The sequence below is a fragment of the Dipodomys spectabilis genome, unplaced genomic scaffold (genome assembly GCF_019054845.1).
Source record: "Dipodomys spectabilis isolate Male_0828 unplaced genomic scaffold, ASM1905484v1 ptg000096l, whole genome shotgun sequence".
Classification (NCBI taxonomy): domain Eukaryota; kingdom Metazoa; phylum Chordata; class Mammalia; order Rodentia; family Heteromyidae; genus Dipodomys; species Dipodomys spectabilis.
Genome location: NW_024870773.1, coordinates 12,427,550 through 12,443,433, shown reverse-complemented (window position 1 = coordinate 12,443,433; position 15,884 = coordinate 12,427,550). Strand labels below are relative to the sequence as shown.

The 15,884-nt window shown below is 38.5% G+C and overlaps 1 protein-coding gene across 1 annotated transcript in view; it reads left to right on the top strand.

Moving 5' to 3' along the window:
* The window catches only part of Plxdc2 (plexin domain containing 2), a 388,918-nt gene that overhangs the window by 147,883 nt on the left and 225,151 nt on the right, over positions 1–15,884 (top strand). The window contains exon 2 of the mRNA XM_042685982.1: positions 14,472–14,683. Coding sequence (XP_042541916.1) covers positions 14,472–14,683 — 212 coding nt within the window. The remainder of the gene's footprint in view (positions 1–14,471; positions 14,684–15,884) is intronic.

The following is a 15,884-nucleotide window of genomic DNA, read 5'->3' as shown; positions in this document are numbered from 1 at the left end:
GCAGAGAAAATTTCAAGGCTTGTTCTATTTTTCCCTAGAAATGACTTGATATGTCTACATAGTCAGAGCTGATCATTTTAAGCTGTGAAAGCAGCCATCATTTTCTGCCCTTTTGCGAAGATGTGGATTAGGGAAACAGACAGCCTGGAAACCTAGGTAATTTTAAGGATAATTATTTATAATAACAAAATAGAGCACAAAGATAAATAAAGGCATGGCATTTTCCCTCCCTTGATTAGTTCATGGTGCTGTGTAAAAGAATATCATTTAATCAATATTTAAAATGTAATAAAAACATAGCCATAAGTTTGAGTCCAGTCCTGAGATCCTATTAAAATAACACTTTGAAGGAAAATGAAGGAGTGGTGACAGTATAATCTTTAAAGCTTAACAAGGCCACACTAAAGCTACCAGCACATCCATGTTCACTGCAGCAGTATTGATCATAGATGAAATATGGAATCAGCCCAGATGCCCTTCATTGGATGAATGGATCAAAAAAACTATGGTTTATGTATACACACAGCTACTCATCCATCAGAAGGAATGATATTATACCATTCATAAGGACATGGAAAGACTTGGAAAAAAAATTGTATTAAGTGAAGTAAGCCTGACCCAGAGAAGCACAGGTTTCTAGGTTTTCCTCATTTGTGGTAGCTGATATGTGCCTAAAAAGCTATAAGAGAAAACACTGAGTGGTAAGCAAGAGGATGCAAATGAGTTAAGGAAGTATACTAAACTCTATGGAAAGCTCAAGCAATATAATTCTTTAAAAAGATTAAGTAAAAAAAAATCAATACCAGAAAATGGGTACATTCAAGGTTGGGACAAGGGGAGATGGGTAGATGAGGGGAGGAGGATGGGAGAATGAAGGCAAGAATTTATTATATATACAGCAGAATTGAGATGTATAAGGGAAGGGGTGAATCAAAGGGGGGTGAAGATGTTTAAGTGATGACATAGGTCAAGATGCATTATATACATAAACTGCTTTGTTAAATGGCAAAAAAAACTAAATACATACCCTAAAACTTAAGAAAAGTGAGGGGAGAGATGGGTTGGGAGTGGTGGATGGGAATGTTGAAAGGGGTGGCATTGATTAAGATGCACTGTATTCATGAACTACTTTGGTGAGTGGCAATTCCTTTGTGCAACTACTTAAAGATAATAAAAATATTCAAAACAATGTAGAGATAATTTTTAATGCTTTGCCTATAAAAGTAGCATGTTCTATGAGAAGTTTAAAATGTAGATATCCCAGAAAGCCAAACTAAAAAGTTAGCACCCATCTTGAATTCCTTAGGGGAAAGGGCAAGTGGAACCATAATGTAGATCAGTTCTTTGCTTCTGTGTGTGCTTACACCTTTAAAGTTTTAGTCTTTCAACTCAAGCACTAGGTAACTTTCTTTACATAGTCATTAACTTTTTATATGTCCACAATATCAAACACTAGGAGGCTTTATACTAGAGATTGAAAAACATATAACCCATATAAATTTGGTGAAAATGAATAGGTATAGTACTTTCTATTAGAGTTCAATACGTTAAAAAAAATCTTGCTAAATACTGACAAGTACAATTTTACTTTAAATCTAAGTGAATGTAGTCAAGAATTCTTGAAGTGTGAAACACTTTAATATAGTCACTTGTATTTAATTTTCTTCTCTGGGAATTTTCTATTTATGGTGCTTATCCACTTAAAAATCTGAGGATTAATCTCTATCTATTGATAGAATGTTTGTATTCAATAAGATAAATCATTTGTGATTGCCAGTTGTGTAAATATTTCTAGTAATTATGTTGATATTGGTTATTGAGGATTTTCCTCTTGGCCTTTTAAATATATTACATATATATTACATATATACATACATCTAAGTACATAATATAATGTATATTAAATTATAGTAGACCATTATATTTATTTATTTAAAATTATGGCTTTTAATTGTGCTTGTTCTTTATTTTTTTAATTTTAATTTAAATTTTGTTGGTCCCGGGGCTTGAACTCTGGGCCTGGACACTGTCTCTCAGATCTTCTGCTCATGGCAAGTGCTCTATCACTGAGCCACAGTGCCACTTCCCATTTTCTGAGTGGTTTATTGGAGATAAGAGTCTCACAGACTTTCCTGCCTGGGCTGGCTTTGAACCAAGATCATCAGATCTCAGTCTCCTGAGTAGCTAGGATTACAGGCATGAGCCACTGGTGCCTGGCTTCTCTTTATTTTATTATTATTATTTTTATTGTAAAAATAATGTACAGAGGGGTTAAAATTACATGAACAAGGTAATGAGTACATTTCTTATCAAGCATTGTTGCCTCCTCCTTTGTTTCCCTTCCCATCTCTTCCCATCTCTCACCCCTCCTCCCCCTCCTGGCCAGAGTTGTAAAGTTCATTTTTCTTATTTTTATTTATTTATTCATTCATTCATTCATTTTTTATTGTGAAAATACTGTACAGAGGGGTTACAATTACATGGGCAAGATAATGAGTACATTTCTTATCAAGCATTGTAGCCTCCTCCTTTGTTTCCCCTTCCCATCCCTTCCCATCCTCCCCCTGACCCACCACCCAATCCTCCCCTCTTCCCCCACCAAAGTTGTAAAGTTTGTTTTTGACATAACGACTTGTATATCTCATTGTTGCAATAGGTCCATCTGTATCCCCATTGGAGGGGAAGGGAAAAAAACAAATTGCTCTTTATTTTATATAATCTCTGAGGCCTTAACTACACTGTAAACTTTTTGAAGCTGTATATATGTTATTTCCCCTATCTATACAACCCTAAGATGTAGCAAGATGACCATGAAGTAGATTTCCTGATTGTATTTTCCAACTTTATTCCGGAATGATATTCAATAATTAGTGATTAGTAATATCCATTTTGTCTTCATGACCACAGGCCACATTCTCGGGCTGAGGAGGGACCCAGCAACCTGGTCAAATCAGACATGCCAACTTTCCTGTATCTGTAGTTTCTCTTTCTTTGTTTTCCTTTGGCCACAGTCAACTCTATATTTTAAAAATATTAACTGATAAATTCCAAAAACAAACAGTTCATCAGTTTTAAATTGCACACTGTTCAACTTAGCATGATAAAAGCTCACACCATTTTCTGCATCCTGATTGGAATGTAACCCGTGCCTTTGTCCAACTTTTCTACCTAGTATATACTCTCTGTCCAGAGTGTGCACTGTCTGTCATAACATCTTGGCTATCGGATCAATACAAATATCCTTTATTTTACGTAATGATAGCTCCCCAGCACAGAAATAGAAAGGGATGACTTGGATATCCCTAAGAGCTATAAAGTGCTTCCTTTGCTTGAATAGATGAACATTCTTGACTGAATAAGGAAAGGAGAAAGATTATATTTGAGATCGCGAAGTTATGAACAAGCCTGTGGAATTGTGATGAAGGGAAAAGAAATTCTGCTACTTTTCCCATCACACTTCAAACTTATTAGTTATAGGTAGCAGTGCTTGACAAGTGCTTAGGATAGGACAGCCATATGTCACTGAGTTAAGTACTGTCTGAGCTTTCGGGCAGCCAATTGGTGTCTGGAAATGTGTCTTCTGTGGGTAAAGGGGCATTTCTTTACCCATTAGGCATATGGAAAACATGGAAAGGGCTATATTTGTTTACACTGAACTTCAGAATGCTGTACTCCTACTTTAGGAAAATAATACTGAGTTCAACTATAAGAAAATGAGCCATTGGCTCACACCTGTACCCCTAACTACTCAAAAGGCTGAGATCTGAAGATTGTGGTTCAAAACCAGCCAGGGAAAGAAAATTCTTGAGATTCTTACCTCCAGTTAGCCACCAAAAAGCCAGAAGTTGAACTGTAACTCAAGTGCAAGAATACCAACAGTGAGCTGGGCACTGGTGCCTCGTGCCTGCAATCCTAGCTACTCAGGAGGCTGAGATCTGAGGGACACAGTACAAGGCCAGCCTGGGCAGGAAAGTCTGTGAGACTACTATCTCCAATGAACCATCAGAAAACTAGAAATAGAGCTGTGGCTCAAAATATCCCTGAGCTGAAGACCCCTGGAACACCCTCCAGGGCCCAAGTGCAAGTCTCACATCCAGTCCTCCAAAAATACCAACCTTGAATGAAAAATGCTAAAGGACAGAGCATAGGCCTTGAGTTCAAGCCCCAGGACCAGCATGTGCATGCACACAGTATCTTCCACTTCCTAGCATCATCTTTTATTGACTTGGAATAGTTGAGTCACTTGCGTAATGTTACAGCTAACACAACACCTTAGAATTGAAGTAAGTTTCTTTTTTTTTCCTTTTCCTTTTTAAATTAAACAGTAATAAAGATAACTTGGTAATGAAGAAATAAAAAGTGCTATTATTGTACCATGTCCAACCTCATATAAATTTATAGGGGTCGGGGCTGGGAAGGTGGCTTAGTGGTAGAGCGCTTGCCTTGCATGCATGAGGCCCTGGGTTCGATTCTTCAGTACCACATAAGCAAAAAGAAAAAAGCTGGAAGTGGCGCTGTGGCTCAAGTGCTAGAGCACTACCTTTGAGCTGAAGAGCTGAGGGTCAGCACCCAGGCCTAGAGTTCAGGCCCCACAACCAGACCCCCCCAAAAAAATTGTAGGGGTCATTTAGACTATAGATATTTGGAGCTATTTTGATAATGATGTAATCTGATTTAAATCAGTTTGCAAATCAAAATCTGATAGTAGTCCATGGGCTGGCTGTCATTTATAGTCAACAGCTGAGTCAGTTTGGGCTAAAGATCGAGCCATTGTGGAGTCTCATCCCACAAACTAAATAGGATGTGATGAGAATATGGAATGAGATTGAGTCTATCAGACATCTGGCAGCCTTCATTTAATAGAAGGCCTTCGGTGATTGGGGCCCTAGGCACTTGGACTTCATTGTGACGCTGGGCACTATTATAACAATTGATTCCATCTGGTCTATTCTGGCTCCAATTTTCACATTTTCCCAAGAGAGTCTATTGGCCATGACTGGTCCTTGTTTACAGATTTTTCTATCTCGCTGTCTCCCTAGTTGACAGAGTCATACTTTTCTTGCATTGGGAATTAGTTCTTAGTGCAGAACTCTCATTTTAAAATCAGCCATTCCCAAGACAGGAAACAGAAGAAGTTTAGGTGAGCTAATGATGAATATAAATGAAAAGGTACTTTACCAAAGTAATTTTTATTACCCATTGTGTTATGGAATCTCTAAACAATTATAACACATGATTTTTAAAAATGAAAATGAAAACTTGAGAACAAAAATGAAATATTTGATAGATGACCTTGAGGAACCTAGATATATTAACAAGACATTTAGCTAAATAACTAAAGAAGGTGTAAGAATACACTTTCGTTGCTGAGAGAGACCATAAATACTGTAAAATTACTCCTTACGATGATCACCATATAAACCTGGAGTTAAAGTGAACAGATATTTAGGAGAAGCAAATTTTTATAAAATTCAAGAAAAACTATACCTTCTCATTCTATAAATGATACGGGTTTACAGACATACAATTTTTATGTGATTTCTGAATTCATCATGCCAGACAACTCTGAAAATTCTCAAGGATCTCATTCAATGGTAGAGTCTTAGTTGTAATTAAATCTTTATTACCTATTTATAGATGATTTGAAAACTTCCAGCTCATATGGAAGTTAATTTGTTCTTTAAGTCTAAGCAACTTAACTGAAAAATCAACTGATGTCCTGACTTATTAAAACAACTGTTTTTTAAAATTTATTTTAAGATGGGAAATTATCATCTATACACTAAGACCAGGGTTGAGATTTGTTGAATTCTTTGTTTTAAAATTTCTACAACACTGTTAAATAGAAAACTCTCACCCATGTGAATAGTTATTTTCAGTAACTTTCCAATCCTTTCATGATATAATATATATTCAATATTATTGTGCATGTTTTTCCCCCCTTTTGATACTGGGTTGCTAGTCCGAGCTTCAGCCCATTTTTTCAGTCTACCACCTATTTTTCCTCATATATTTGTACTTATAAGTACAACAGCATAAGAATGAATTTGAAATTAATTATTAATATCATGAGGGGTAATTATTATTAATATCATTAGAATTACTAGAAAACCATAGCCTTATTAGAAAAATTTATTAGAAAATTATGTTTATCTTTAATATTTTAATAAACTATAAGATAACATTCATGTTGCCTTTTAAAAATATTTTATTGTAAAGATGCTGTACAGAGGGGTTACAGTTACATGAGTAAGGTAATGAGTACATTTCTTGTTGGCATTGTTACCCCCTTTGTTTTTCTCCTACTATACCTTCCCTCCCCACTCCTCTCCCCTCAAGTTGTCTTTAATTTTTTTAATATGTGCTTCTAAGGCTGAGCATGCTTTCATAGTTTTTATTGTCTTAATTTACTAGTTTTACTTCTAGAATTAATGTGCTGGCTTATCTATGTAATAGTTTTGAAAGTAAATTGGTTTGATATCTGTTTTTGATCAAATGCCTGTACAGTGATCATCCCACCTCTGACTCTGACCTAACTTGGATGACAGGCATACATTTCCATGCCTAGTTTGTGCTTTGAGTTGGAATCTCACTATCTTCTTTATGCAGGTTGGCTTCCTATCTCTGCCTCCTGCCTGCATAACTGGGATTATAGGGGTGGGCCAATATACTTTGCTCTTATTTTCTTTATAGTTTTCTTTTCTTTTCTTTTCTTTTGTCGGTTGTGGGGCTTGAACTCTGGGCTTGAGTGCTGTCCCTCAAGGCTAGTGCTTTACTGCTTGAGCTACAGTGCCACTTCCGGTTTTCTAGTGGTTTATTGGAGATAAGAGTCTCATGGACTTTCCTGACTGGGCAGGCTTTGAACTATGATCCTCAGATCTCAGCCTCCTGAGTAGCTAGGATTACAGGGGTGAGCCACCAGCGACCGGCTCTTTATAGTTTTCTTATACTGCCAAATGTACTTCATCAAGTAAAGGACCCTGCCAAACCAAGAATGCCACAATGACCTGAAGTGAGAGAAGGGCAAGTAGCAGCAAATAGAGACTGTGCAGGATGCGTGCTGCTTTGCTATGGATATTTATCATTCTACTTCTCTGCTTCTTTAGAGATGGAACTCTTAACTACTTATTTTCCACTTTTAATTTGAAATTGAGGTCTCTTCACCTTCTTTGTAACGTTTCCATCCCACTGGACCATGTCCACACTTGCCAAAGATGTGTTGTATTTCTTATTGATTTCACTAACTGAAAAAGACAGAGATGAAGTACAGATATAGTGTTGCTGGATGTCAACCAATTGCCCAGTGACCTAGTTTTGACTGCAACTCACCTCAGAAAAATGGAGGCCTTCACAGGTTGAAATCTTAAAAAGTGTAATGAGAGATTGCATGCTTACATTGAGGACACTCTTCCATACAAACAACCATGGCCAGGGATGTTCATTGATTTATCTTTATTTTATATGCATATATATACCTATATTACGTAAGATGCCAACATATATGCTTGTCCTGATCACACACACAAATTATTACTACCGCTAATTTTACTATTGCTAACACTTAAATGAGACTTTTATTATATTGAACTCTCCCTGTGTCAGGCTATCCCAAGACCATTGTTGATTTGGTTTGATATGAAATCAAGACACTTAGGCTGTGTTCACATTTTGGTCATGACCTATAATGGCAGAAGTCTACATAGCAAAGTCAGCAAAGGGAAAGGCACATGGATAATGGCTCAGTAATCCAGAGTCAAATATCCAAGAGTTCTTTTGGGGCCCATTGATATTTTCCTTCTTTCTAGTAAGGAGACAATGCATATGAAATATTGTGCTTTATGGAAGTTCACTAGAAACTTAGTCTCTGTGTTAGTAAACTTGCCAAATCTGTGACAATGTATTTGGTGAAAGCAACTTAAAGGAGGTGATGTTTATTCTGGGTTACAGTTTCAGTCTATGGTCAGGTGATTCCAGTGTTTCTTGCTCTCTGGCATCCCAGGATAGCATGGCAGAAAAGTAGGAAAGTACATCTCATTGTAAGGGGAAGGAAAAGTAAGGGCAGGACAGAGACAGAGACAAACAGAGAAAGCGGAAGGAGCAGGAGGAAGAGGATGAGGGAAGGCAAGGGGAGGGGAGGGGGAGGAGGAGAGCAGAGAGAAAGGAAAGGGAGAGGAGAGGAGAGGAGAGGAGATGAGAGGAAAGGAAGGGAGACTAGAAAGATGAGGGGAGGGGAGAGGTGGAGCATACTCTCCATGACTTAACTCCTGCAACTAGTTCCTGCCTCACAGTTTCCATGGCCTCCCAATAGTCCATTCAGGTGTTCAGTTCATCGATAGATGAATGAATCCATTGTTGAGATCAGAGCCTTCGTAACTGGGTCTCCTTTGAACAATGATGTACTGGGAACCAAGCTTCTGAAACATGAGTCTTTGAGTAAATGTCATAACTGAACCAGTTTGTCATTTAACTACCTCTATCTAACTTGTAACTAAATTCCATAGAGGAAGTGCCTTTCCTGAAGGAAGGTATAAACTTTTCTATTTGATGGAATAGTTTAGATCCAGTGAGGCATTTAGTTTTGGTTACGTTTTATATTTGTTTGTAGACTTGAATCCAAGGCCTCACATCTATTAGACAAGTGCCCTACCATTTAAGCTAAACTCCAAGCCCTTGTGTTTGTATTTTTGTTCTGAGACAGGCTCTGACTTCTGCTGATAACCTGCCTGGTCTCACACTTTGATCCTACTACCTTTACTTCCCAAGTAACTGAGATGACAGTTATGTACCACCATGCCCTAGTTACAGAATTGTTGGTGACCCTCTGTCAGGCTACTTAGATGTCACCCAAGGGGCATGGGTGCAAAAGGTTTTTCTAATGAACAAGTCTTCAGCGTACTATGTTATCTCTGCACAGTCTCATATTTAAGCGAAGATAGGGTAAGATCATTTAAAGAGTCAGGTAAAAGGAAGTTTTCCATTGTAGAAGAAAACTCAGTTCTGGGGAGGGGAGTCAAAGGTAAACTTATTCAAAAAGACAACATTTGAGCCGGATTTTTTTGAGGACTTGTAAGATTTCCTAGGAAGTGCGAAGAGGGAAGATACTACTTTGTTAGTCAAGATGTTATTGACGAATTTTGTGTGGTGGGAATATAAGGTCTGCTGAAGGACGATGAGAGAGGAGTGGTCAGAAACAGGTCCTGTGGGGTTTTTTTTCATAGTTTTATCTCTTGACAAAATGATTTATCTTTTTCTTCTGTAGCTACCTTATTCTCTAATGCCATCAATCTAGAGCTCCAAGCTAATGGGATAGACAGTTCATTATTGGATGTAACCAAGGATATCACTATTTTTATAGAATTTCCTCTTCACTGCTGCAATAAATTGAGATGCAAAGCCATATGGAAGTCCATCTTTGCCAAGTATTTCTGTGTATTTCGTTGCATTGAATGCACAGTGGTGATTGGATTCACTGAGAAAGTGCAGAACAAAAGGCATGCCAGGTGGAATGGTAGAAATGGAGTTTAATGTTTGTTTTGGCCAGTCCTGGGGCTTGAACTCAGGGCCTTGGCACTGTTCTTGAGCTTCTTTTGCTCAAGGCTAGCACTCTACCACTTGAACCACAGCACTACTTCTGCTCCCTCCCCCCCCCATTTATGTGGTACTTATGAATCAAACCCAGAGCTTTATGAAAGGTGGCAAGCACTCTACCACTAAACCACATTCCCGGTCCCTGGAGTCTAGTTTTATGGGATGCATGTGGATTCATGCACTTGCTTCCTGGTGGTTGCCATGTATATGGAATGATGTAAAATGTTTTCAATACGTAGCTGTTAAATATGTGGTATATAAATAAAAATCACTTGTAGATGACTTAACCTTAATATTTCCAACCCAGTACCACTTTCTTTACTTTTGCTTTTAGTGTGGGATGGCAAAAAAAAGATACCTGAGGTATTATAAAGAATAATATAACTACATGTATATGTTTCCTGTTCTCTTCTCAAATGAACTGTCCTTATGAGGATTTCATAAGGATATTCTAGTGGTAAAACAGTACCCTCCTCAATAATAAGTTACAGCTACTGCAATTAATAATGTATCAAAATCAATTTATATGCTGTCTATAAAGAAATGGATCTTTTATAGTTTTTTATCCTTATATCTGAATGGAAGTCATTAGAGTATACCTATTGTTTTCACAAGGTATATGATGAATGAGTCTAGTCAAATATGTTGGCGAAGATTGCCTGTGGAGGTTTTCCATTGGTTTAATTAATGTCCACTAGACAGAGTGCAAACAGTCTGTTCGCAAAGAATATTCCTGGAGATCCCTCCTACCGAGTTTGTTTTCACTACAGCTAAGGAAGGAGAAGTTACAGCTCATGAATCTCTTTGTCTTGATTGTGAATAATTGATTTTTGGATCTGACTTAAAAGATAATCTAAAATATTTTCATGAGTTCCAAAGCTCATGAAATGCAGATGAGTGATTTGCTATATAGATAAACAAGCTGTGGTCCTTCTGCTTTTCTTCTGTCTTGGTTTCTGTAAAATATCCATTTTGATTGATTTTTACATCCCTAAAAATCATTCAGACATGTTACCAATATCATCTAAGCAACATCATGTTTCTGTCTTGATGAGCCATGTCCTACTGATCATGAATGTAACAGTGCTACCATTGCACGTGCTCAGGCAGACCTGTTTATTCATAACATAGCCAGAGAAAAAGAATGAGGTTTCACATGGCAATCTGATGCATTTTCACAGAGACTGGGGCTGAAGTTCACAAATCTTCTCATTAGAAAACCTGTCAGACCTTCCCCGAAATCCTGCTTACTCTTTGCAAGCCCAATTAGAGGCAACAATAATTGGTTTTCAATGTCTGAAGTTCAGATGATAGGAGCAGAATGTCTGTGGGTGGACAGGCGCCAGCCGAGGTCTATGAGTGCAGCCAGTGGTCCGTAGTGGTTAGTAGTGTAAGCAAGTACTGGTCAGTGAACACTGCAAAGAACTGTGGAGACACCACACAGAACTCCAATCCTATGTACAAACTAATGTCAATAAAAATGACACCATACACCAACTTAAATGGCACATTGAAAGGAAATGGGAAAGGGAGAAAAACACAAAATACTCTGGAGACTGAAGCTTAAAAGGAGAAAAATAAACACACAGTCACATGTTATGCAAGAGTTCTATCTGTCTAACTCAATTCACTGTCACCCATATCCAGCTAGAGAATAAATTTGCATAGTTACTACAGGACCAAGAACTGGATACATTCATTAGATTATAAATTAAATGCAAACTATGAAGATCACCAGTCGATGTTTTAAAGCTCCTTGACATTGTTTTGTTAGAGTTACAGGTTAGGAAGAGAAATTGAAACAGAGAGAGATTTCAGGTGGTTGAGAAATAGAACTTCTAGTATTTCAGAAGGCAGGCAGGCAGGAAGGAAGGCAGGTAGCTGGGTGGAAAGGAAGGAAGAAAGAAAGAAAGGAAGGAAGAAAGGGAAAGGGAAGGGAAAAAGGAAAGAAGGAAAGAAGAAAGGATATCTAACATTCAAATATTGCTTTAAACTTCTCTATTGAAGTTTTTAAACGAATACTCTTTGAAAGTTTTAGGTTATTTCCACTTAATTTTGTCTTTAGAGGATTGACATGCCAGGCCTCAGGTTGAAGTTGAGTCTTTTGTGTGTATAATTTGTGTATCATCTTAAATACTACTGAACATTGTGGGAAGGTATAATCTATTTATTGCATTATGTTTGTTACCATTTCTTATCAAGTCTGATGGTCTAGTAAGGTCTTGTGTAGGTCTGTCAGCTGTTTGTATACACCTAAATCTCCAATGATAGCACTTTCCCAGAGCTACTACTCTGAACAAAAGGCAAGTGTACTTTTCTGATGCTGACCTACGTTTTGTACTAGGAGGTTTTGTCTAACTATCATGCAATCTTATTGCTTACGTTTGTTTTAAACTCCCTCATATATTTTTGATAATGAAGCAGGACATATAAATGAGACTAGAATAATAGGTCTCAAGGCTTGACACATTCCTCAGAAACAGTGTCTGCTTTTTCAGGGAAGATATTCTCAGTCCCATTTAAAATATGGGACAACTAAAGCATGGAGTTGTATACATTTCTCAAGGTTCTACAATCAGCAAGCCCTAAAAGGACAGAATTTTATCCCAAGTCTATTGAACCTTTGCACAGTACTTTTCCCATGACTCAATTCTGCCTGGTCTATGCTTCTGGCTCCAAACAAAGAATCAGCAGTGATTACATTCCCTCATTCAGTCAACCAGTCAATAATTGCGTACTGGTATATATCTGGGACAAGCAGAAAAGGTAAAAAGCTATGCACATATGACCAGATAAGATGATGTTAAGAGAAATGAACCCCAAGATAGGGACACAAGTGGTTTTTTTCTTTCTTGCTACTGCTTCTAGTGTATTTATATTGTACCATGTTTTTTTGTTGTTGTTGTTGTTTCTTTGTATGTTCCTCCCCTCATGATATAACCCTTGTTTTCACGATGTCAGTACGCTGCATCTTGTATATACACTTCTCTAATTTGGGGAGAATGGAAAAAACAAAACTAGGGATACAGGTTGACCCTTTGTAACAATGAGATGTACAAGATACTATGTTGAAAACGAACTTTACAATTCAGGCAGGGTGGGTGGGGTGTGGTTGTGGAGGTCGGAGGGAAGAGATGGTAAGGGAAAATCAAAGTAGGAGGCAACAATGCTTGATAAGAAATGTACTCATTACCTTGCTCATGTAACTGTAACCCCTCTGTACAGTATTTTTACAATAAAAAAGTATTAAAATAATTACATGCTGTTGAATGGCCTGTATGTTGGACAAATGTATCTAGAAAGAGACAGGCATTTTCTAGAGTGACAATGTTAATACTGATTGGATGTGCTTGTTGAAACCTTGGTGCCAGGAGATTGCCTAGGGACCATGTGTGACTCTTAGTGGACATGAGTTCCTTTCACCATAGAGCTCAATAAATTAAGCACATTTCTCTGGCTGCCATTTCTCTGGCTCTTGGCTATCTGCTCTAGTGGAGCTTTGGTTATTTTAGATCCTAAGATCCTTTTAAGGGATAGATGGAGGTACCATGAAGGGTTTCTTTCTTGGCTGTATCTGACTAAGGCATCAGATTATATAGGCGATCTTTCCAATTCATTGTCTCATCTAGAAAAATTCTTAGCACCTTTTTGAGTTGAAAGGAACATGGTTGTGACTGCCCTGCTGTGATTAGCAGTACTAAGTAGCTGATTCATTAATATTGTAAGCTTCATTAAATACATTGTATCTTCTTGAGTGTTCTCCTATTTAGGGGAATAGCTGAGATGTGATTGAATCCCTGTTCTTTGAGCCCTTTTTGAACTTATATCCTAATAGCTATAAAGCCTGTCAATTCATATCTCTTGGTAATGGCTGGGTAGAAGGTTGTTCCTCTTGCTCAGAAATGGGATTTCCAATCCTGGTGGAAGACCTTCCCCTGCTGACCTGTTGAAATGAAAGACTGGGAGTCATGATTAAATCTAATTTTCCCTCCTCTAGTGGCAAGAAGAACTGGGTCACCGGGGCCATTCCCTGCAGATGGCTTTAAAATACCTCTGTGATTTGATCTCCTTGCCATCCCATCCATTTCTATAAGTGCCTGTCGCTGTCATCCTTTACTATCCTGACAAGTTCCCAAGGTGAGGAGAGCGTGGATGGACAAGAGCAGCTGTGATCCATGCTGAGGGCTCTGATTATTAAATGAGTTAGGCAATGGACCAGGTCTGTCTCGTAAACTACAGGGTACATTGCACACTTACTGAACTTAACCCATACAAGGGCACTGATGTTTCTGAGCCAGCCTGGTTCATGTGAAATAGATACAAATATACCCTCATAATCTCAGAATTTTGTTTCTTAATGAACTACTTTGGGGTACAGAATAAGTTTCTTGTCTCTGAGAAAGTACAATGAAAATCTGAATGGCCACTTAGATGCTCTTCAGAAAAGCTAGTGGGATCAGATACTATTCTATGCCTTTTGTGTGTGTGTGTGTGTGTGTGTGTGTGGCATAATCTTAGCCTTTTATTTTTGAACAAACTGCAAATATCTCAGTCTCATTGCATAGGATTCTTCTCACTTGCTTTCTCAGAGCAGCTAGAGAATGTTTACAAAGCCTGTGTCTGAACAGAGAAGGAAAAGGCATTGCTATAGGGCTGCTCACCAGCTTGAGAGATACTGCAATATCGGCCATGAATCTCTGTCACAGTTTGTGGTAGGTGGCAATTATACAGCACTTGAAGATGCTTCTATAACTCAAGTTAGCTGCTTTCCCTGTGCTGTTAGTTTTCCATTTTTACGACAAGTCCACTCACCTTTACTTCCCTTGTAGATGGACTGTTAGTAAATTATGCCTGGAGTTTACACATTCTCTTTCTTTTCCCAGGCTGGCAGTACCAAGTGGCCCCAGGCTTTCCTGGAGCAGAAGAGGATGTGCACGTGGATGTGCATGCGTACAGCCACCGATGGAAAAGGAACTTGGATCCTCTGAAGGCGGTAGACACAAACCGAGCAAGCATAGGCCAAGACTCTCCAGAGCCACGAGGCTTCACTGACCTGCTCCTAGATGATGGGCAAGACAACACCACTCAGATTGAGGTGGGTGAATATGCTGGATAATTGAGATGGATTAGATGCACACATGCTATCCCTGCATGCTGATCTAAACCTTCTAGAATTTTTTTGTATTTTGTTAACTACAATTATTTATCGATTTTATATTTTATTATCTTTAAGTAGTTGTACAACGGAATTGCCATTCCACAAAGCGGTTTATGAATACATTGTGTCTTGATCAGTACCATCTCTTTCAAAGTTTTCACCCATCCCTCCCAAACCACCACCCCTTCCCTCACTTTTTAAAAAAATTTTGTAGGATATGTGCTGCATTTCTGACTACATTCTCCCCTTCCTCCATCTTTTCATTTGTCTACCCAACTCTCCTTGACTCCACCCACACCTTTCAAGTATCTGTTTCCTGGTGTTTATTTTGTTGAACTTTGATTTACTCTTTCTAAGGCATTCTATTGTTGGAGTGTAACTCCTTTCAGACTTTTTCACACTCAATGTCATTAAATGTAATGGCCAAGTCAGTCAATTGCCTACGAATGCATTTACTCACAAACGCAGATCACAGAGCTCTGCAGGGTGATGATGCTAAAGGATCATCCTCCTCCTCATCTTTAACCACCACAGCCAAATCAACCCTGCGCATGTGTGATGTGTACGTAAAACTGCACTATAGCATGGCTTGCAGGAGAAGATGATCAATCCTGCTTAAGAGTTCAGTGTCAATAACGAGACTTTGCCCAGGATTGGCCATTTAGGAAGACCCTTACCTGATTGGAAAGAGTTTAATTGATGGATAACCTGTTCATGGCAGAGCAAACTGCATCCACACCGAGTGCACAGCAGAATGGCAGAGTATATTGAAAAGCTTTGTCGGATGGCCATCTGACTCCATATACACAGGACTGGTGGGGGTATTGCTGGGTATAGGGCTGGTGCTGCCATAAAATAGGACAGTTTCAGAGCAACTGTGGTGGTTGGTTTCTGTATGGCTATAGGTTGCTTTTTATTATGGTTAGAATCATGATATGAGAGGGTCAGGATGATTGGAGAGCAAGTTCATGAGTATGAGCCCATAGAGGGTGTGTTTTGGGCTGATTTTAGGGTTCCTCTGGTCTTAGCAATAGAGTGCAGTCTCTTAAAATTAATCAAGATTGAAGCCAGGCTTTGATGGCTGTAATCCTAGCTACTTGGAAGGCTGAGTCTGAGGATTGAGGATTGAAGACAGGCC